General features: G+C 41.4%; 1 protein-coding gene across 5 annotated transcripts in view; it reads right to left on the reverse strand.

Annotated features, from left to right (window-relative positions):
* ESRRB (estrogen related receptor beta) overlaps positions 1-21420 on the reverse strand; it is a 124963-nt gene extending 103543 nt beyond the window's left edge. For 2 of the 5 annotated variants that reach the window (XM_071745926.1, XM_071745923.1), the window contains exon 1: positions 21273-21414. Coding sequence is in view for 2 of the 5 variants with exons in the window: in XM_071745922.1 (XP_071602023.1) it covers positions 9741-9787 (47 nt within the window). In the remaining 3 variants the exon portion in view is untranslated. Of the gene's footprint in view, positions 1-9740; positions 9869-21272 lie in introns of all 5 variants that reach the window. The other 3 variants (XM_071745922.1, XM_071745924.1, XM_071745927.1) reach the window with 3 other exon arrangements.
* Between the last annotated feature and the right edge of the window lie 2890 nt (positions 21421-24310).

Below are 24310 nucleotides of genomic sequence, written 5' to 3' on the forward strand. Positions count from 1 at the left end.
GAGAGATATAAAGGACCCCAGGAAACGCTCCGTCAGACCAATCGATACAGCCCTTTGTGGGACGTGACGGACTGCTCAGGACTGCCTTTTGAACTGTGTGGATAATGAGGATGCTGGAGCATGGCTCACCACATGGGCCTGATGGGAACAGACTCCCCCACTAGTCCTGCTACGCCACTGCTCCCAGGGCCGGCACCCAGAGCCCCTGCAGCTTGGCAGCCACTCACACCCTATAGTGAATTCACGCAGTTATAATAGCTGGGGCTCTTGCCCATACCCCACCAACCCAAGCTCCAGTAATCATTGCTTGTATTGCCAGAATACTGTAAAAACTCTAACCATTCCATCATCTCTATGCAAACACAGGGCGTGCACATGTGTATATACACTGCAAAAACGCTGAGAACCAGCACAAACCTTACAAAATGAAACCAACATCACGCACACTCTTGTGCTTACACAGGCACCAACTCATGGGAATGGTGTCTTTTCAGTGCTTTCCTGATTTGGCACTAAGGCAAATATCTTGGTATGCACAAAATGAAACAGCAAAGGTTTACATGAAGTGCACAGCAATATCATCATTGTGAATCACCATAACTATATTTAGGCACACTTCACTTCATGCACATTCATCCACTAGATGGTTTTATTCTGCTGCAGGTTTGTTTTTTTTTTAAAGATGAGATCATCTTTACATGGAAACAAGCCCACTTTTGCTGGCAAACTCATGTTTATCCAAAACATCAGACATTTCTTTACAGTTTCATTCAGCTTGAAGCTAAGAACAAAGACATGGAAGTACATCTATACTTTCTAAAGTTTGGATGTGCATCTCAGGCACCTGCCTCCATGACACTTTTGAGCAAGCCCACAGGAGACAGAGTCATCATGGGAATTAGGATCATGTGCAGGAATGGGAGTGCACACATGCTTGCAAATACAAGTGCACAGTGTCCGTGCATGAGGGAAATGCACATTTCACATGTGGAATCAATAAAAGAGTGAGCTTTTACCTCTCCGAGTTGACACCCCTGCTTCACAAACCACTACTGCTCATGCAATCAGCATCAGTCCATAGGTAGTTGATACTCTTTTCAGACTCCCAGCTAGTCCTATGGACCTAGTTTATTCAATGAAAACTCAGTAGTTTTCTTTTTCACTCCCCCAGTTTTTAATACCTTTTTGCAGACCATGTGGACTTTAAAAAAATGGATGGAAAAATATATTTCCTAAAAGTCTCAAAGTAAAAAAAAAAACCACACCCTATATTTATTATTTTCTAAACAGCCATAATCTTGCCCCACTCTCCCCTTTGTCAGCCTGGTCTAAAGATTAACTAATAATTCCTGGACTAGTTTAATACTGAGTCAAACTTGCCAAAATATACTAAACCATCTCGAAACACACAGTCCATAGCAAAATACAATCAGTAGAAGCACAAAATTATCAACCAAATGCAGAAGCAATAGACTTGATGGTTAAAGCCCAGCAGTGCTACTGAGAAGGGACTTTTGGAGAGTCCCCTAGCAAAGATGAGTGAAATAGGGCAGCAGAGAGGAGGTGCTCCTGGGAATGGTGGCAGAAGCACTGTTGCTGGGAAGTTCATAGATTCTCTTGGCCCTGTAGCCCCACTTGGCAAGAGATGCTGTTGTGCAGAACACGGCAGCAGTGCTGGATGCACAAAGCTCTCCATACAATCCCTTCTTGTCCCAGTACCTGTACTTGATGGAATGACACATTGCTGCAGCAGCTAATAAATAGAAGTAATTTGATTAGCTTTCCCTAACTAGCGATAAGATCCTGACAAACCCTTTTTAATGCGTTTCTGGAGCAGGATGAAATTGTTTCATTTGGTGAGCAGGGCCCCACGAGAGTTGCCTCCAAGCTCCTTCAGTGAGAGGTAAAAATATGCCAATCATTAATGAGGGGAGAATTACAGAGACTTTAATGCAATCAGAAAAGAGGAGCCCTGAGGCAGCTGGGGAATAAAACCTGCCCTTAAATCAGAGGCAGGCAGCTGGAGCATAGAAAAAAAGGCATACACAAGCATGTACATGCACATAAGCATACCTACCACACACAGAGAGACCATGTAGAGCTGCTGTAAATACACTGGGAGTTTTGCCTGGGCAACAAACACCTATCTCAGCAAACAGTATCCATCTTCCCCAAAAAGTATTTGTAAAATCACAGTAAGCTGTATCCACTTGTCAGCCCCCTCTCCCTACCAGGAGGGGACAACTGCCCATTCAGTCTCCAAACACAGGTACATGCACACAGAATTGCAGTTCTCAACATTTCAAACCAAAACCTTTTGTGGATGAGGTGTATTAATTGCTCGGGTGTCAAACGGCAGCATTGAGGCAGCTTTGCTAAGTAGAAAGGTGCCTCTCTCAGGGCCAGGTTTGCTACATGAACAAACGTGTGCAAACCCCTCACTCTGTCCTACAACCATGGCATTTATGCCAGAGGAAGCATCTACTAGGGATACTGAAAGGCAACTCCTTCCATCCCCTCCTCAGGCCAGTTCAATGAATTCCCTTCCTCAGGTGAAAACAGCTCTTGCATGAATCATGGAACTTTAATTCCTAAGCAAAACAGAAGTCTTTAAGCTGCTGGCATTTCCCCTGGCACTGCAGCAGGCAGGAGCTGGGGCACACAAAAGTGGCCTGGCTGGCTGCAATTTTCCAGGTGTCTGCATTCTTTGAGAAATGACTTCTCTGACAGAAAGCATCCTGTCTTCCTGCAGTGATGCTCTAACTCCAGCCAGCACAACACAGATGGCTTCATCAGCACAGATCATCCCAGAGAACACTAGCTCCCAGTTTAATGGGAAAAAAAAAAAAAAACAAAAAAACAAAAAAAACAGGACAGGAGTTCTCATCCGTCTTCCAGATTTCTCACCTTGTTTTCTTGAAAATAATGAGCAAGGGTCCTGGGATTTCAAACATCAGTCAGTCACCTTTCCTCACCCAGACACACAAAACATGGTGCTACAAAGGCCAGGCATGCAGCAATTCAGCCTTCTTCCCTAGTTTGGCTTACCACTAACATGAAGGAGAGGCACAGAATGGCTGCTAAACATTCCAAAAGCAATATCAATACTTAATTCTGGCCTTCTTCAGGGGAAGAAAGACAAGTATTTCTTCCTTCCAGAACTCCTGAACTATAGTCAAAGAGTATCTCTGGCACCCCTGCCCCTCTGCTTGATGGAATGACTGTCCTGCTAAGTGTGCACTTTCAGTCCTGTATTGAGAAAGCTGAGCTGCTGCTGCTTCTGAAAGAGATGTATCTGACATCACTGACATACGAAAGGCTGTGTTTCTGCAGAATATTCTCACACACACTAGACAACTGTGGTACTAAAACACTGGGGTGACTATTAGACATTTAACTCTCCAGATAAAGAAATTACATAATCACCAAGACAGAGTGAAAGATGAAAGACAAGCAAAAGGGACCTGAGGGGAAAAGAGCTTGAAGCTAAGCAGTTAAATCAGGGTACATAGATGGCACATTCTCAAACGTACATCAAGCACAGAGCTGCAAGTTCCACTGCACAATGATCACAGAATACTTAGCCCCATCAAGGGTGGACTTCATGTCCCTCAAGAGCTACTCCTACTGGCTGCTTGAACCATGCGATGGTGTGTTCCCAAAGAAGTACAGCTGAGCTCTCTGTAGCTGAAAGTTCAGGATGAAAAGCACCTCAGAGAGTTAAAAAAAAAATCTTCAGGGTTCTCCCAGATTCTCTCCAATTTTGTGTCTCCAAGACTGAAAGGATCAAAGCAGTTACACCACTCAGCCAGACTGCATCCCCTTGAAAATCAGAGAAATCATGTACAAGAAATGCAAACAAGTCAAAAGAGCCTACCACAGACATCATCAAGACTGCAAAAACTAGCTACCAAGAAATTCAGCACGGAAAAATGCTGTCTAGCATCTAGAAATCATATTTCTGTTCTTTTCAGATCAGGGCCAGTTTTGATCCAAAACTCCAGCTGAATTCAGTGACTTCTGGTCTAGAGCCTTTAGGCTGCTCAGGATAGCTACTAAACTCCTTCCCTGGATCCATTTCTACCACTGATCCAAGATTTACTGTAGTTACAATCCAATCTAGTTTGTGATGGCACTCAAGCACAGCAGCCTTGTGCAACTGTCTGAGCTGCAGGCGGAGGTCTGAGATGGTGTCACACTCTGTGGCTCCACACACAGGCCTGACTTGCTGCAAACAACTCCTTCTCATGCTGGTTTGTTATGATTAAAAATGCACATCACCCAGCGAGCCTTGGAGTGGAACCCAGCTGGAAATTGCATCATTAATATTCCTTCTCATGCCCATTGCCACAATTTCTCACCTCCCCACAAGCAATTGCTAACAATGCAACAGTTTAGGGTCTCAGACTAAAAGTCAAGACTAAATTGTGCATTGTTACTCCAGTTCATACACCTTTGCCCATATCCTGGCATCCCATCAACCTTATGCAAGTGTGCTCTATATCAGATTCCTTTCAACCCCTTGAACTGCCTGTCCCAACTTTATCTACTGAAAAATCCAAAGCTTCTTGAACCATTAGGAAAGGGATTAAATATTATCCTCATTTCTTAGCATTGGGAAATGAGGAAAGAACGCAATTTGTTTTAGGAGTCTAGCCACTCTGTAGCTCTAACACTTTGTCAGCACTCCTTCCACACAGTTAAAATACTCTCAAATGGCTGGAGAGATAAATGCAGACCAAGAGTAGGACATTCCACATGATAGAGTACGCCGCAAATGTAGATATGGGAATATTTACATTTCTAACTTCGGGGTTACCTACGTGGGCTCACCTCAAGCCTATATGCTGTTACTCACTAACTGGGCAAGCTATGAGAGATGTGCACTTGCTCCATCACTACTACAGTGATCCTTCAACAAAAAGCATCCATAAACATAGTAATGGTGCAGAACACTCAGCAATTGATTAAATTCCCCCCCAAAAAGGACCGTGTGTACTCATTGGCCTGTTTGAACCTTCCTCTCTGTATGGTGTTTACTTTTTTCAGCAAGAAGCACAGTGCAACCAGGACTACAGCACTCATCAAGAAACAGTAAAAATCAGAAGACATTTTCTCTTTAAAATCTAGCATCATCACTGTGGACTTCTCCTGCACATTTATACCATGCAAGAATGCTCTTGCTTGTCAACTCACTGAGCTGACATTTCTTTGGCTGTAGACAGCACAGCCAAGAGGTTGAGTATCTGATCAAGAGGTGGAGAAAACTGCTAGGCAGTAACTGGTACAAAGCAGCAGGGAAAACAGCACTGGTCACAAGAATCAGGACAATACCAACATTATAAATTCTGCTCCACATATTGGTTCTCCATTGCCTCATTCAACGATCCAAAAAACATCTGCTCTCATTAAACATTTCACATCTTAGGTTTTTAAACTGTTTAAGAATCAAAGGTTCTTTTGCAAATTATTGAAATGCCCATCAAGCTGAAGGCCTCCATGTGCCTCTCCATACAAATAGCTCCAGAATGAAGTGTTCATTAAAACAGAAGCATAATTTAGTGTTAAAATGGTCCTGCCATGCACAAATTTTTGTTTGGCACTTGCACCTTGCTATCACTGTTTCGTTAGTTTCGTTTCATGCCAGAAGCAAAAATTTTCGGTGAAAAATCTTTGAGAGTAAAATGCATACCTACATTACCAGCCATCTATCTACAGGAACAAGAATGGTGATAGCCTCGGAGTGATGGCCTTAAGGAACTCACACAACAGTAACAATTCAAAGGAATTTGCAAAAGGAACTGTCCTGTCAGTCAGTTAGAGTAGCCAAGACTCTGCCACAACGATCTGAGCTAAGCATAAATCAAAAAAGAACAAAGGTGTCTGGAAATAAATGACTGGTCTTACCTACTCAAAATATGTACCCATTTTGAAGCCAAAACCCTAATAAACTCACTGTGCCACACCATGGACATTTCTCTCCAAGCACCACAACTACTTGGGTTTTGTTTGTTTATTTATTTTCACAGCCTTACCAGTTGCTGGCACCACAGCCTAGCAGTCTGTTCTCAAGGACAGAACCTTGATTGCTACTATAAGCCAACAGAGCTCCAGCAAAGTCAAAGCCACAGTCCACATGAAGGCATAAGTTTAAAGATATAACCTGCCTAGATGCAGCCCTGTGTAATGTATGTGCTCTAGGTGGTCCTCCTGTAGTGAGAGAGCTGGACTATATGATCTCTAAAGGTTTTTTCCAACTCTGATGATTCTATGATTTTAAAGAGGCAATAGATAAGAACAAAGCTCTTTAACAGGATTTGCCAGCTCCATTAAAAAAATTCAACATGGAATCTTCTCACAAGGACTGGTGACTTCTTGTGCATCACCAAAAGCCACAAACTAACTGCTCAGTGTGGGCAGGTCAGTCATTCAACCTTATCTCAGTGCTTAAGTGTGAACTTTTCCTACCTGGACTGAGAGACAGTCCCTGAGACTTCCTTATCCATCAAGCTCTAGCCTCCCCAGCACTCTTGAGCCAAGTTACATGCCTTTCCAAAATGTCTTGTCTGAGAAAATGACAAGGCAAGAGTAGAGGGGTGCTCTTAACTGTCTTACCTGGGGAGCACTGGCTGGCATGCCACAAATTATCATCATCCTCAAATTATTTAGGGGGGACAGACAGAAAAATCTTGAATAGTTTATCCTTTCCTGCCAGTTGTTTCCATCTTCTACTGTGATTCTGGCTGGATTCCCCCTTCCCCCTGTCCTCAGCTAGCACTGCCAGGCTCAGTCCTCCTCACCCTAGCCCCCCCTCCCCAAGGACAAGCAAAGTTATTACAATAATGAATTAGCCAGCCTGCTTACTGCTGCCAGTGGCGAAGGCAATTATCCCACTCCACGTCCCCAGCCACTGCTCAGCTCCCTCATAAAGAGAGGCTTTTGGGGCCGTTTTGTGCTTTGATTGGAAATGAAGAGATTGCTAATTAGGGAACCCCTGCTGGGATCGGGCTGGCAGGAACAATGGTGAAACGGACGTAGCACACGTCCATTTAGAGGAGGGGTGGAGAAGAGAGAAATGTGAGCTCCTCTATGATGTACTGCATCCTCCACTCACACCATAAACAACAGGGCAGACAATTTTATAGAGCTTTTCACCTTTTAAAGCATGCTAATTTGTTTATAGGAAGTGATAATTTGGTGTGTGTTTGCATAGGTCAATGCCTGTAGTTTCTGTGTACAGTATGGATTGACGCATGCGTGCATACATACACACGGTCATTTCCAGAGCCATTTTCTTGAAGAGTGTATCTAAACAGCTGACTGTATACTTCTTGTCATTTGCTGGGCAGCACACATCAGTCCTGCATTATCAGGGAAATGTGCTTAGAAAATCCAGTTGACAAATATTAACACAGAATTTTAATGCCTGAATCCACAAATCACCAAAGTTGAAAATGACTTACCAAATTAGTCAGTTCACCTGAGGCTTTCCCAGCAACCGCTTCCAGTGCTTTACCCAAGAGCTTTAAATGACAAGTGGACCTCCATGAGGAGGAAATTTCACCATTAATACATTTTCTTCAACTCATCCTGAAATTTACTAATTCAACTGCTCTGTTCATGGGGAGGTCACAGAAGCTGAATTCACCTTTCTCAGCTCATCAGCTGTACACCAAAAAGTTAGAAAAGGTTGCACTGGCAGTCCACAAGCACATCCGGACAACTTCATAAAACTGCACCAGGAGCCTTTATGTGCACAGCACAGTTTTGTATTGGGCTGTAGTTACTTTTAACTCTTGTCAAATAAAAGCTCCCCCAACAGATCAGTATGCGAGTCAAACTATTAATAAAATACATCCTGTTAAAAAAGCAAATGCATCACCTTTTTGAGCAAAACTGAAAGCATCTGGAACCTATCCTGTTCCCCAGTTAACTAAGCAGTTCCATTAGGGAAGCACACAAATATCATGTTAGAACTGAAAGTAGTTTTCAACCACATATTTGACTTACCATGGAGAAAACTTGCATATTGCATACACTAGGTAACATGTAAGGTAAAGCAAATTTCAGATTTTAAGCTTCAGTGTACATTTCAGAATTCTCTTGAAGATACTGAACTGTTTAAAAATACAAGTGTGCTTTTCCCTGAAATTGTTTTCAGCAAAATACCAGCAAAAGAATAGTGAACACAACACAGTGGAAACACAGTTGAACCGAAAATTTCTTTCAAATTCGTAGGCTATTTCTCCCTGCTGTTTGCTCACCTCTGGAGTTTATATCCTTCAAACAGTTGTAGATAGTTTTCATGTTCTTAGTCATTACTTAGCCGAGCTCCACATATTTAGTTCTTTTGATCTTTCCTCATAAAAACAATCCCTCTAGCTCTGTCATCATTTTTGTTGTTCCTCTCTTACTGCCTTCCAAGCTTTCTCCGCATTTGTTGTTGCTAGTGCCCAGAGATGAAAGTCTCACCACAACAGCACCAAGCAAGAATACTACTACCTCTTTGCTTTGTGGTGGCCTGCCTGCGTACAACACAATTGCATCATATAAAGGCAAACCAACCTCTGCAACCTGCCCTCTTCGGTCCCTTTGTCTCATGCTACAATGCCAACTCAGACCAGCCTTACTCATCACTACCATTCCCTCACCCTCTGATACAGTTCTCCACTTCCTGATGGGAATATTTCCCCTCATCTAGGTACAGTCTTAAAGTAAAACCCTCTGCTAGAACCACACATAGAGTGGGTATAGGTTGCTGACAGCCCTGTAGCTACTTATTGCACAGAAAAACCTGACCACTTGAAAGCAAGGAGCCGTCTACCTAACTGCACCAAGGGCCAAATTGTAACGTGGTGTACAGTGGCAGCGCTTGTTCGGTTTCACCACAGGTGCACTGGTTTACACCAGCTGAGGAGCTATTTCCATAAATTTTAGACTGTCCATACCACAAACATTCACATTATACAGAGAAAGTACAAAGAAGGGTATATTTAATTCCAGCAGCTGCAGTTCTGATGCATGAAGCCCCGTTACCTTGATTTCAAAATCCAAGTATTTTCTTTATAGGGATACAGCTATATTGAATGTACAAGCAATTCAGTGTATCTACCAACAGGTCCTAGAATTCTTTGGTAAAGCACTTGCAATTGCTCTCTTGATAACCAAATTCTAATTTAACAGAAGAGGAATAAAACTCATGGTAAAATTATGGATCTACAGGCCACATGCATTTGGGAATGATGAATGGGCATCATCATTGCATCCAATCACAGAGTCTGATTTTGACTCACCCCAATATTCTAGCAAAGTGAGATAAAAGGAGGTGGCTTTCTCACAGCATTATAGCAGGCAGTTCAGGGGGAGAAATAAGAAGAAATAATAAAATATTCTAAAATCCTAGAGAGAAGGCAGCCCATTCCCTCTCATGCCCCTAACAAGAGGCCACTAGTTCTTGAATCACATGAAACTCACTCTCAGAGTGCAAATTCCTATGCAAAGTAGGGGAAATATGAATGCAGAGACACCCAAGCCTGGATTTCTTCTCCAGATACTTTCTAGAGCAACACAACTACATTCTGCCACATACAACATGGCTTCTAGAGCCAAAAAATTTGATGAGCTTATTAATTTTTAGGAAGCCCCAGTCATACTTATTCATTTGAAAAGCTGCACTAAACAGAGTGAGAAAAGAGAAGACAGCAGCCCTCAGAGTAAATTGTGTTCTCAGTTTCAAGTACCTGACCAAAGAAGCAGTCCTTAAATTCTGGCTGATGCAGACTTCCATTGCAGAGCTCCAGCAATGTACCCATGAGGGCTGCAGCAAGGCTGGCCCAGATCACAGATGCAGGGCTTGCCAGGTGGTAGCCTCTCAAAAAAAAAAAAAAAAAAAAAAAAAAAAAAAAGCCTTCTTCAGGCTTGAGGGAGAATGTCCTCTTACAAACAGCTGCTACCTGTGACTGGCCTTACACCCTGGCCTAGAAGACAGATTTAAGATAAAGAAAGGAACCACTAAACTCAAAATGAAAAATCTTCTCGGTAGACCTGCAATAAATATCACGCAGCAGCTCAAGAGACTGATGCAAGGTTGTAGCAAGGGGAAAAAAAAACAAACAAAACAAATTACTTGGAGCCTACTGGAGGAAAGGAGTATTTAGAGACAGGGCTTATGTCTAAAAAATACTCAAGAGTGGAAACAGTGAGGAAGGAACAGGGAAACACAGTAGAGAACTAAGGAGAAGCTAAGAGAAGAAAGAAAATTAATAAATAATTTAAAATTAATAACTAAGAAAATTTCCCTTGTAGTTGAAAGAATTGAGCTGTAGAACTAACCCTAGAAGTAAACAGGGGTGGAAGAAAGCTGTGCAAGAAACAGAAGACAAATAACCAAAAAAGCTTTTCCCATATCTGACCAATGTGATTCCATAACCAGGAATAGCTGGAAAACTTAGGAGAGGTGTAGCTAATATCACAAAATATCCATAGAAAATGGAAGGCCAACACCTCCCCCCAAGTTCAGTAATATGTTATCACTGGAAATGGTTTTCCATGCTCAGAAAAGATTATAGGCTTCCACTTTAAGGCACATTTAAGTACGGGAGTGTTTTTCCTTCCCTAATGATAGGATAAGGAAGTGAAGGAGGTCAGAGTCCTGTAGACCTCTTTGCACTCCCTGTGGTCTAGTTTAGAAGACTTAAAAGGATTCAGATTAACTGGGGTGGCTTTGTCGATTAGACACAGAGAGGAAAATGACCCCATGTGGTAAGTCTTTCCAGGACAGCTGCTTCGTTGGTAAAACACTGCTGCATTCCAGAAATAAACTCCTACAGTCAAATTAGCAGCTCGAGCCCTTTCTCTGCAGAAATGTGCCTTTACCAAAGTTGCAGCAGCTCCCAGATGAATGAGAAACCAGCAGCATAAATGCCTGTTTGGCTCCACTTTTAAATAGCACATGTACAAAGAGATGTTTGTACACTATCAAATCAGCCTTCACAGTCACATAACTGCCCCGCATTATGGTGAGCTCAAAGCAAAAAAAGGAAAATTGTTAATATTTTTGGCTGGGATGGAGAGCTAAGGCTAGCATAGTTCACCAGCACTCCAGACCTGTCACAAGTTTTTCAGATCTGAGCACTTAATCAGGACTTCAGTGGAAGTTGGCTCTGATTCCCGTGTGGGTCGGAACCTACCAATGCAGAGTACTGAAGAAATGCTTCAAATGTAGATTGCAATCTTCTGCACAAGACAGGAGGCACTGTTGCCCCTTGCCTGGCCTTTTCTAGCTCCCAAAAGGTAAGGCAGAGCTGTCTTCTTACTACAGAGGTGAATTCTGGGCCATGAAAGTAAATTTGCTCAGAAGCCCCAAGGCACTCGTGTTTTACTGAAGACATACATTAAGCAGCAAAACTACATGAGACAGCTTCCAAGTTTACACAGGTTTACAACTACTACTTTACAGATGGCTGCATTGGGGAAGGCCCAAGAAATCCTGGAGGAAAAGGGGGGGAGTCAAAACACCAAGCTACAATTTTACACAGATATCAGGGCACTTTTTCAGTACTCTGGGCTCACAGCAGGCTGCTCACTCTAATCACTGAGTACACAAATGTTTGTGATCCTTCCTCTCTCATACTGGACTCTGATCATAAAACCAAAATATCTTGCTCCTATTCAAACGTCTCCTCCATCTAAAGCATGGGAAGTTGTTTTCAGAGGCTCTGCTTTAAAAGGATAGTGCAGCAGGCACATCACTTTCCCTCCCTCCCAGGTGGGAAGGATGAAGCCAGAAGCCTTTGTCGAAATTACAAGGAACAAGTATCAGTATGGCAAAGGCCCTGCTGGGTGTTATAATGTAGTGCTCACTATTTCAAGAAACCTTCACCAACTGGTGATACAGCAATACAATGCTTCTTTGACTCAACACACCACCAAACCAAAATCTATCAGATGAGTAAACCTTCTGCAGACCTGTTGAGAAAAACTGCCTGTAACAGTAGAAAAACATTCATGGTAAGATCAGGTACCCCAAAATACAGATGCTGCATGTCTGAAACAGTATATTGTGTAAACAAGTCATTCAGCTATTTGCAGAGTGACAACACTGGTTCCAGTTGCAAGAGAAGGTGTGAAAACAGCTATGCCAGGTCAATTCACCTAGTCCTATATTCTATCTCTGATATCAACCACTAACACAAGCTCAGGGAAAGATTACAAAAAAATAAAATGTTTTTCCCACTCCTCACCTTGCTGTACCTTTGCAGACCTCAAAATCAGTATCTTGGCAGCCTCTGGCTTAGCCTGTTCCCTCTAGACCATAATGTGTACTTGCCACTTATGAGGCCACGTGTTCCACATAAATTCCTTGCTGCCTTTTTGAATCTATCCACTGAATTATGCAGAGGCCAATACAGTTCAATGCTGTGTTATGTGAAAAAAATACTTCCTCTGGTTTATTTAAAGCCTTTTTTTTTTTTAAGAGTAAAGGATGACTACAGCACTGAAAGAAGGGGTAAAACACACATATACATAGAAAGACACCAAGTATAAAGAACCTGTAACAGAGCTCTCTTCTTAGTTAAAAAAGTGGAGGTGCTAATTTTGCAAAGCAAAGAATTAGACAGATTTACAAAGGAAAACAAAGGCCTGAAGCCACCTGCACTCCAAAGAAGCCACACTTGCAACAATACATTACCACAAATTCCTGTCTTGGTTACCCTCATCTTTCTTGCAGCCTCAGTGTTCATGACTGACTCTACCCCCTCACAGTTTTGTCTAAAGTCATACTGGAAGCTTCATCAGACAGAGGCTGTCTCATTGCTAAATGCAGCAGCCCCAGCAGTAGGGCATGCGTCATGATACAAAAAAGTCATGATACAAAATACAATTATATTATATACGATATATTGATAGTTATCACCCCCTTAAAAAAAGTTAGTTAGCATTGCTTTTTAGCTGTTCCCTGAAACCTTATTGCCACATACATTTAGTTTTTAAAAGAAAAATGTGATTTTTCTCATAGTTTGCTTTCACGTGGTGAAGATGCAAAGTCAAATATCAAGTACAGCAACAAAGTTGTTGGCAACATCAAAGAGGATGAAGCATAGAAATTATATATAGAGTAATTAAATGGATCTGTAAGTTATTTGTGTATTCCTCTATACAAGTTGGCCTGACTTAATAAAGAAGCATTTCGCAATAGGTTTTTGGCCCTCCTGGCTTTATGCAAGATTTAGAAATATCCTCAGAATGGTCCCAAGCTTTCCTGGCCTTGTGACCTGGCTATGGAAAGCTGCAGAGGTCTGCCTGAGATTCCTCAGAACAAAATAGCACATCCGGAAAGTGAAAGGGTGCAAAGCACGTACAAGTCAAAGAGAAAAAAGGAGACAGGAAGCATGAAGAGCAAGCTGCTCTGGTGTTTCTACAGGTCAGAGTCCAAATCCTGTAGTTATCAGGAATGATCCAGCTAAGGGTGTGACCCAAGCCCAATTCTTCAGCTGACTAGAACTAGTACCTCAAGGGAAACAGTCTCAGAGCTTCCCCGACCCACTGTGCTACAAAGACAACTGAGAGCTCATAGAAAGGCAGGAGCACAGGCCTCCCGAGCCTTCACAGGGCCATGGCTGCAGAAGGACTCAACAGATCCTTAGGGCTGACATTCTGTGTGCTGTGCTCTTCGGACACATTTCATGCACCAGTAGAAGTGGTGTAGCAGAGCAAACAAAAATACTGCTCCTCCAGCAGCTCCCATAGCAGATGAGTTTATCTCCCTCTGCCACTCCAAAACCAGAAAGAAATGCCTGACTTCTCTAGGGCATTCTTCTGCAAAACAGAAGGGATGTTTGATCAGTCACTCCCCATTAGGCCACACAGGTGGGTAGAGGTTATCGTGGGACTCAGGATCAAAACTGCTCAACCACCTTGTTTCAACTTACAGGCAAGACCAATTGGGGTACAACTGTCAATTGGCCAGAAAAGGGAAAGGAGGAAAAGGGATGGGAGAGGTGGTTACCTTGTGACATGGTAGCCTGAAACTTCAGATAATGCTACAGACTGAGTACATCAGGACAGTAACTCACAAACTGCCATTTGCAGCCAATCTCTATTAAGCATTATAAAATAACACTTGCTGAGCTACCTCTCTGCACATGAACCTCTCCCTGCGAGCAGGCAGACAAGTGCTAAACTCAACACATGTCTTGCATCAACTTTTTCTGGACTGGTTTAGCAACAGAGCTTCCTTTGCACTATCCTAGGTAAACAGAGGATGCTGCTGGTACAAAGTGCCTCAAAGTGGCAGGAACAGCATTATCACTTCAGGGCTGTTTCCTAAAGGATCAATAAGCCAAGACAATCAATTCTTCTGGCTAGTCCTTATTCCCCAGGAGAAGCTGTGGCTCTCAGCCCCCATCATTTAACCCTTCATAAACATAGCAGCAGCCCCATTAATTCTGCCCTCCTTAAACACTCATTCCCAAGCCCCTGTGCCAGTAGAGACTACAGAGCTGGAAGTAACACAGGCTGTTGAACATGGTATTGCAGAGAGGTATAGCCCACTACCTCAGAATAGCAATAACATGTCTATATACTGCCATTTGAGCACATGGAGGCATCTTTGCATCTGATTTCTTTGTACAGGATAGCGGGTCCCAGATAAACCATAGCTCTCTATCCCCCAGTACTTCTCTGTGCAGGGAGTATAAGGCACTCCCAAAGCATCAGTGGACATTCACAAAAGGGGGGCTACATAGGCAGTGGGTGGCATGGAATATCATAGAGTCAAAAGAAGAAAGCCTATTTAGAGATGCACAAAACTGCAGTTTAATCCTATATAGCAAAAAAAGAGAGGGAGTGGGATGAGGAGAATGTTCAGGAAGAATGGAAGAACCTTATAATTATTAGCAATGTCAAGAAGTGAATAGGTGCTAGCAGAGGCAAAACACAGGACTACTCAGAGCCTGCAGTAACACAAAACATTTTGATTTCATCATGCAATTCTCCATAGATCATTGAGAACAGGAAACAGGAGCCCCTTTTGAGGTGGGCAAAACACATCGTATCAGTTGAAGGGACTCACCTTAGACTAAACAGGGAGTCTATGTCAGAGGTAGAATTAAAGAACAACAGTGAAACAAACAGCCTAGTATAAATACTGGCCTTGAATACATTTAAGATGAACACCGAAGTTTCCATCCAAAAAGCAGTGGGACTTGCAATAGATTCCTAGAATGTCTTTTGGGAAAAGCATTAGAGAGGATGCTGATGCAAGGAATCTCTTCCTAGCCCATATTCCACTCACAAATTCCTTGTTGTCCTCTCTCATGCAAAGACAGCATTAGTCAATGGTTGTAACTTGACTGCTGCCCTACTCTCAGCACTATACACTGTGGGTCCAAAAAGTATGACTCAGAGAATCAAATCCACATGAGCTCTTCACCAATCTACGTGAATTCACATCACCAACAGAGAAAGGTTGAAATCCCCTGTATTAGGCCATGGGGACATGATACATCAAGGAAGAACTTCTTATTTAAAGGAAAACAGTGGAGAGAGCTGTCAGTGAGAGTAACTGCAGCTTTAAAAAGCCCAGGAGACTTGTGGGAAAAGAAAGGCCTGAGGATGAAGTCAAAGCAAACTAAAAGAAGATTTCTGGCTGGTCTAGTGGCAGATGTACCCTTTCTTTTCACCCAGAAAGTAACTGACCTTCTAGGTCCTGTGAGCTTTAGAGGGATGTCAATGAAATGCCTATGTTTTAGCATATGGCTACCAGTCACTTGCTCCAACCTGCTACAAGGAGGTGATCACAAGACACTTAGGAAACAAGAACTTCTGGACTACATTTCTTGCTGGCCCAGCAAACACGATTATCAAGAGAAAGAGAATCCATTTTGAGAGCAGTGTGAAACTCTTGTGAGCAGGATCATTCACATCTCACATGGTTCAGAGGAAGGAAAGGGCAGCAACTCCTTAATGAATAAAAATAGCCACTTATGCTTCACTCTAATACATGCTGTGCATACGCTTTCCAGTATTCACATGGCAAGATTTAGTTGCAAGTTTTGTCCCATTAGAAAGGGGAATTTCCCCTAAAGACACAGCCCTTTTTCTAGAGGCTTTCAAGAATCCAGAGGCTTCAAAACTGCCAGTACCTTAAAGTCATCATGTCAACTAAACTGTATGCTTTAAACATTTAAAGAGTCGCAGTATTTCCTTCCCTGAACATTCTGTGCTACCATAAAATCTTCTTTAAGTACTTGTAGCATGAATGGAGGACAATAAAAACACAGAATCTTTCTATGCAGCTTGTGGAAAAGTTGCAAAGCAGTTTAGTTTTTAGTTCCCCAGTTAGTTCTTTTTAAGCTGTATATATATCAGAGAAAGCTGCACTGAAATGCAGCCACCTCCAGGGTAAACAGCAGCAGGTCAGTCATAGGATTCAGCCTAGCACTGGAAAGGACAAAAAGAGTAGAAGGAAGAGAATTTTGTGTAAGTGAAATCAAAGTATAAACACATGGCAGAATAGTGCAGGAGAGGACAAAGCTGAGGCAAACAGAATGGAAACTGGGGTGGAAAGAAGGCAAGGAAAAAAATGTTACAGTGTTCAGCTCAGCCACAGAAAGCTCCTGCCTCAAAATTATCTGCTGTGAATGCCAGTTATTAGAGAGATAGAACACCGTTATTATGCATTTCAAATGCATTTAATAAAGCACATTCCAGCTTATGGTGCTCTCCTCAGCAGGTCCAGGCATAGCACACAAAGAGAAAGGGGCCCTCAGGATGCAGTTTTAAATTATTTTTTAAACTAGGGAAAGGTGCCAATTATACCTCAAGGTGCTGCACCCAGATAGACATGTCAGCAAAACCACCAAGTTTGATGTATACAAGATGACCATTTATACACATCGCTCCAGAACAAAACAGCAAGTTACTTTTTTAGCCAAATTTACCACAAAACTCAGATCCTCAAAACTCAACAAAACCACAAAACTCAAGAAGAGTCATTAAGATCAAATTCAAACCTAGTGTGTTGGAAATTGCCATTGAATGTTATACTAGAAATAAGTTAGCATTCTACCTGCTTGGCTTGCCAAAACAAAAAACACCTTCCTGGTGGCTTGTACCAAACGTATTCTTAAAAGACAAAAAAAAAAAAAACCAAAAAAAAACCACCAACCCCAAACCAAACAAAACTGGCTAAAGTGGGGTAACTCTTGTTGCCAGCACAGAAACTTCTTCACTGATTTGCAGTTTTTGCCATGGGCAAAGCAGCCATTTGGGATTCTTGGAGTACTTTTGATGGCAGCCATGTATCATTTTACAGGAAGGGAAACTGAGGAACAACATATATGACTTGACCATGTGTCAGAAGGCAGCAGATTTCTATCCCCATTCCTTTTCGGGACCTCTTTACAGAAGAGAGGCAGAATCACGGCACAGTCTTTATTTTGTGCAGTTCACCTGCTGTAAACAGTTTCTAAGTGTAAGTTTGTGGCAAAAGACTTGCTGCTGCCTGGTTTACAGCAGGCCAGGCCTTAGCTTTCTGCAGGCAGCTAAAAGTCCTCTGCTTGCTGCAGGCAGGCAGTCCTGCTCTTTTCCTGTAACAGCAAGGTCTACCCAAGCATGTATGATGAACTAATCACAAGAGCAATCAGGCATTAATTTGGTCATTCGTTCCTGTGACAGTGAGTACAGTTCTCCAACTGTTTGTTGCAAGACTTTAGCCAAACTGGAGAACATAAAAAAAGCCTGAAAAGATACCAGTCTACAGAACAGGACTAGAGCAATTTAGACATCAACCCACCCACACTTCTTTCTCTTATTTTTCTTGTTTAAGAAAAGGTTACCCAAGGGAGTTAAGTCAAATAAAAAATGAAATGCATTAAAAAATTAAAACAGGTCTTCCAGGCACTAATAATAAAAAGGCAGCCCACCCTCCAATCCTTCTCATCTAGAAGAGTGTTTATTTGGAGTTTCTGCTAGGCTGCTGCATGCACTGCGTAAATCCTGCATCACTAAAGAGCTTTTTTGAAGCATCACTTGACTTTGTTTTAAATATCTCACTACAGTTTCCATTTTAGCTCTGTGAGATGATTATTTTCTCTCACCAGAGTTATACAGCAGTTGAAAATGCTGATGGCTTAACTGGTTTCTTTTTCTTTTTCTTTTTTTTTTCCCCCCCTCTCCACAGCAGCCCTGAGGGGTTTTAACTCTTTCTGCAGCACTGAAACCCTGCTTTTGGAGTTCAATGTTTAACTCGCGCTGGGAGACTCATAAATATTCGGAGTCACTCGCTCCCTCTCTGTTTGATTAGGAAATGAGCCTTTAACTCAATGTAATCCCCAAGCCATTAACAAAAAAGCCCTCAACAGCTCCACTATTAGAATTTCACTCCTAACCCACAGAGGATTGAATTAGATTAACATAACTACCCGCAATCTGAGTTTATTTTCTGTGCCAGATAGAAATGTGTCTTCAGGAAAGGAAAAGAAGAGAGCAGGATAGGAAGCTTGGCATAATGAAAAGTAAAAATATAGAGCTGAGAAATAGATGGACAGATGTATAGATGAAGTGATAAAAGTAGTAAGAGAGACAGCCAGCTACAAAATCTTTAATAAATTGCTGTTGGCTTTAGGGGTTTTATACAGAAGGCCACTAAAATCAGAATTGTTCTAAGAAGAATATTTTTTTTCCTGATGGCTTTTACTCCATACTCTTAGGGATTTACAGTAAGACACCTGAGCATGCTGTACTCCAGACACCTGTACATCAGATTTGGCACAGGTTTTATTTGTAATTCCCAAGAGATAACATACACAGCAATGAAAGGAGGGGCATGAAGGACAGAATCTGCATGTCAATCATTACTTTGCAGTCAAAGAAACAAAGTAGAATGAAACAAAAGATGTTTGTTGTTCTGTTGTTTTTTTTATTAAGGAATCAAACAAAATCATGCAACAACCCTATGAAAAACAATACTGTGTAGAATAAGTCTGTTTGGAGGATGATAGGTGCTTATTCCACAAAAAATGAAACACTAGTGAAGCAGAAACTAAATAACAATACCTTCCTTCCAAATATTTCATCAAAGTATTCCCTCTAACCACAGATCACCCCCTCCCTCCAAATAAAATTGCTCCCATAAACCATTGATTTGCATACTGCAGGACAGTAGATGCTTGGTTACTTTTTCCAAATGCAGTAATATGAAGATACAGCCGATTTAAGAGAGGAAAAGACCCATATGAGGTTGAAAGAGAAGGATATTGTCCAGAAATCATGTGGACAATACTACTGAATGATCCAAACAAATTCTTAAGACAAAATCTTATCTAGCTTTGCACTTGGAAGAATGCTTGGATTTCTGAAAAAACGTATAGTAAATGAGTTTTTACAGTAATTTCTGAGCTTAGTCATGCTGATATTTCTTTTAGGGTTGGGCAGAAAAAGATACAATTTTTATTTTCCCAACAATAAGATGTCCCCTTGTTTTCAGGAGGTCCTCAGACCAGCTATATGATAAATTCTTTGTTAGTTACAGAGTCAGCAGTTTTATTTCTTTAAAGCCTTTCAGAAAAACCTTCTCTCCCTTTATTACACAAGAACATTGCTCCATCAAAGAGGCAATAAATGTAATACCATGCCAAAATAAAAAGAAAAGGTACTGAAATAATTTAAATACATTCAGTTTTAAGTAAAGCAAAAAGACTTAATAAGCAAAATGAAGCTTCCTATGATGAGAATGGTAAGGCTGACAGTTTTGTTTTGTTTAGGGGGAGGGGAGCTTCATAGCAAGCACTGTATTTTAATGATAATTTTTGGCATTATTTGTGTATGTAAATTCACTGGGTTTATCCATATTGTCCTAAAAGCCTGAAAAATGGAGTATAAGTGGTTAAAAACTTAGAAATCATTAATTTGTAGTCAGTATTTTTTGTTCCTATAACTTCAGTTTAAAACTTTGAGTATTATAAAATGCACAAATAAACGCGTCATAAAGAATAAGCCTATTTAACATGTTTCTACAGTAAGTCCAAACAACTGATCTATCGTGTATTTCTTAGAACTTGGTATTTTAACCATTAGAGAGCTCTGGTTTTATTACTCTATTTTTATTAGATAACTGTTCATCCAAATTATTTTGTTTAGCTTCATTTTATTTGTTGTTACTTTAAAAAATGGTAAATTAGGGGGGAAGTTTAGAATATATATTTAATGAGAAATTTATAATAAAAACTTAACAGAACAAAATAAAAAACAGTAATATTGGCATTTTGGCAGGTAAACATAAATACAAGAAATCAAGGAAATTTTTTTACACATAAAAAAAATGAAAAAGCTTAATTTTGTAAAAGATGTAGCCTAAACTTCTGAGGCAAAAATATGAAAAAAGAAAAACCTTTTTGTGTTTTGACAAAAACGTTATGCTAAAAGCTATTAATAAAAAGGAATTTCTGATTAATTACTGTGTTCCATCTCTTCATATACCTGTTAACAAAATACTCCAAGAAACTATCATTGTTCAAACATTCTGCATTTTGACTGCTTTAAAGCAAGCAGCTCACTGGTGATGAGAGAATAGGTTCCTTCTTTGATTGCCACTGTCCCAACTTTGCAAAGACTTACACCCCTCTTTTGTCATTTAAGAGACTTTGGTTGCTTTGGGACTTTTAAAATTAAAGAAACATCAGCTGTTCAATAATAAATGCAATCAGTAAAAGCAAAATTTAATTTCATCTCACTGCTGTAAGAGGGTTTGAGATGAAGTTGGATGGTGGGGGTGTTGTTTGGTTTTTGTTTTTTTTTTTTTAATAAAGGAACTCAGTTCTTTTAAGGCAGAACTGCTGAAGTTTCCAGGTTTGCTTTTACCAGCATGGGATAAATAGCACCTGTCCTTGGTAAGCCCTTATGCAGAGTTGTGTTATACATTGACCTTTCAGGAATGCCAGCAAACCTGACTGTTTCTATTCCCAAAACAAAACTGTTCCACTCAAACTTTCATTTGCTTATTTCAAGAGCAAAAAGCCACTCTCAAATAGTGAAACCGACTGATTTCTATGAAGTTCTGAACCAACTCCTCTCCTTGTGGGTCACACTGACCTTCCTTTGACAGTGTGAAAACAGAAAAAAAAAAATTACCTTTAACCATATTGAGATGCTGCCATAATTTTTAGCCTAGCATAAAGGCTCGGTGCAGAGAAACATTTGGATCAAAAAACAAACCCAAAACAAAAAAAGAAACCCATAAATGCAATAAAAGATAGAAGTTCACTACTTACATGCTGCAGGCTGAGGGATGAAGCTTGAGGCTGGAGTAGAATTTCCCTTGCCCTCAGGTGTTTCTAATTGCTGATTAAATATCTTTTGGTTCCGCCTGCACCAGCCGACAGTCCCCTCTGCGTCTCTGCCTCTCTTTGTGACTAGGACACAGTACTCCGAGTCCCAACCTATAAATAGATCCCAGCTCTGTGATTGATATAACAGGCAGCTGACAAAAAAAAAAAAAAAAAAAAAAAAAAAAAGAAAAAAAAAAAAAAAAACCAGGTCTTAAGCAAAGCAGCAAAAGCTAAGCTGGGCTTTTAACTATGCACAGTGCCAAGGGAGGAGTCCCCCACAGTCACCCGTGGGCATCAGAAAGAGAAAGTGCAAGGCAATTACTTTCCCAGCAGCCTTACAGCAACTTGAGGCATGTAAAGCCAGTGAACAAAATTCAACACACAAAGAAGGAAAGGGAAAGCACAACTGGCAGACTGCATCCAACTCTTGCAATGTAACAAAAGTAAATACCATTTTAAAAATACATTGGGGATTCTGACAGAATGAGAGAGAAGTTTGAAGTTGAATTATGGGGCTTGATTGAGGCATTCAGGTATTTCTGCTTCAGAATAAGCTAAGGTAGTAGGTAGGTCAGCAATTTAATAGCTAGGCAGTCTCTTTAGGGTCTATGCCCACAAACACCATCTGATGAGGGTGTTCATGAAAACAAAACTGAGAGCACTGATGGTACACCCCCCACTGACTCAGCAGAAGTTACTTAGCTCCCAAGGACCTGAACCATCATTCCTGCTTATGTCCTTGACTGCCAGGAGAAAACTGACAAGTTACAGATCAGCACAGATCTTTTGCAGAGGCTGAGCTGGGACTCCACCATCTGGACAACAACTTGAGAAAATGTGTCAGGAATGCTTGTGCCTTGGTCATCGTTAGTAAGTGTAGGGGTCCTGGGTCCTTTCCATATCTAACTTCTACAGGTTCTCCTGTGAAAGCCACAGTCAGGCAAGGCCAAAAGTTTTTCCAGGAGGCAACTGGTCCTCCAGCCCTTCACCAGCTCCTAGATATTCGTGATCTTCAGGAGGACCTTAGTGGATATGCAATTTTAGAGCAAACAGACTGAAAATCAAGGCAGCTCCTGATGAATATCAGGGGAAGGGCGAGGAAGAGGGAGAAAAGTAGGCAGGGAGAGGCAAAACTGCTTTTCTAGCACTGCTCCATTAGCAATATCTCCTACAATCATCTGTAGCACTATGCTCTGCTCTGAAGGTAAATGTACCAGTGCAGACAGAGTACCAGATCCACCAGCCTTCTTCTCAACATGGTGCTTGGCTTGCTTGAGATGAGATGGTAAAGAAATGCTGAATTCATAAAGAGCAGGACAAAATCCTCAGGCACCAAGCCCATGCCGAAATCCATGGTTCTTTGGCTCGGTGGCTAACAGTACCTGAACTATTTAAGCTAGTTTAGGCACGTCTACACTGCATGACAGCTGCTGCTCTTGCTGGAGTAAAATAAGTTAGTCCAACAGAAAAAGCTATCCTAAAGAAAATCAAGGACCCACCCACCCAAGGACCCATAGTCAAGGTCTCAGTTCAACTGCAGCTATTGATTATGTGGGAAGATGAAGTAATTTCCTCTTTTTGGGCCAAATCCTGCTGGATGCATAATTCACCTCTTGTTAGTATGGTTTGTGTCTAAGCTGGCAGGATTTAGTCAACTAGGTTTTCAAAAAAATGTCCATCTCTCAGGACAGGAGCCTGATGAAGCACTGGACAAAGATTTATGAAATTTGGACATTTCCTTTGTTAAGCTGCTGCCCTGTGTGGTCTGTCTAGTCACTTTACTACTGCTGCATATCCCCCATGCTTAAAAAGGTCAGAGATAACAATACTTAACACTCCTCTTTAAAGCACTTTGATATCTACAGATGAAGACCTACAAATTAAGAGGGGAAAAAAGAAAAGTATCTGACAGTCTGGGTTCCAATGTGGAAACACAGGCTCAGTTCCTTACCAGACTTGGGTCCTTCCCCTTCACATAGAAGAATCAGATCTCAGATTAAAAATTACCTGACCAAACAAAGAAAATTTTTAATTTCTGCTCTCCCATTGGGCTGACTAGTACAAGATGTTTTAGTCTTTAATACTGAGAGCTATAAATCATCTGACACTTTCCCTTGCCATCAGAAGGAATTTTAGAAGCTCAGTATGCAAAATAATCAGTCTGAGGCGTAGCTGATCAAGGTCCCAAAACAGGCGCACCTAAATCCAGCAGTCACTTCTGGAACATTCAGCTTTAACAAAGGCATAGTCACACAGATCCTGGACATGTTACCACTGTAAGAATGTTCTTTGCGTTTCTATATCGCTGACATCTTGCTCTTCATACCTACTCCATCAAGACCTGTATTGTATAGAACAACACCATCTATGCCTCATTACCTTATCAGGGGCCAAACCAAAGCTCAGGGAAACTCCACGATGTAGTCTAAACCATAAAACTTTGGGCACATCTCTATCAGATAGCTGGGAAGCTCTGGTCAATTCCAGATCCAGCTCAGATCCAGGTTCAGTGCTTATCATTGGCATTCCATGCCCACAGTGGGGCAAAAACTGGGCATACATTAGTCGTTTCACTTTCTGCCTGGAGGATGAAGGGATGAAGACTTGCCAGAATGCCACAGTTAGCTAGTGTGGATGAACTTTAAATAGATTTATCATTCCTCCATCCTTCCCCTCTGCCTTTCGACAGCAGAACATAGGACTTTAGTTGCTTCCCACTGGGCTACCTAGCACTCAGAGAAAATCTACTTTAGGTAAAACAGTAAAACTTCAAACACAAGCCCACTGCAAGCACCTCCATGCTCAAACAGTTCTTAGTTCCAGCCTCACCCTCCAGACTCAGGGGTGAGGCAGGGAAAGAATCAAACAGTATAGGCCACAGAACTGAATGTCCACCTCAAAATGCTGCAAAAAGAAAGCCAAAAGATTTCAAAAGCACCCTTGGATACACTGAAAACAAAACAAGCAAAAACCCCCAACAT

Source organism: Heliangelus exortis, chromosome 5 (genome assembly GCF_036169615.1).
Source record: "Heliangelus exortis chromosome 5, bHelExo1.hap1, whole genome shotgun sequence".
NCBI lineage: Eukaryota > Metazoa > Chordata > Aves > Apodiformes > Trochilidae > Heliangelus > Heliangelus exortis.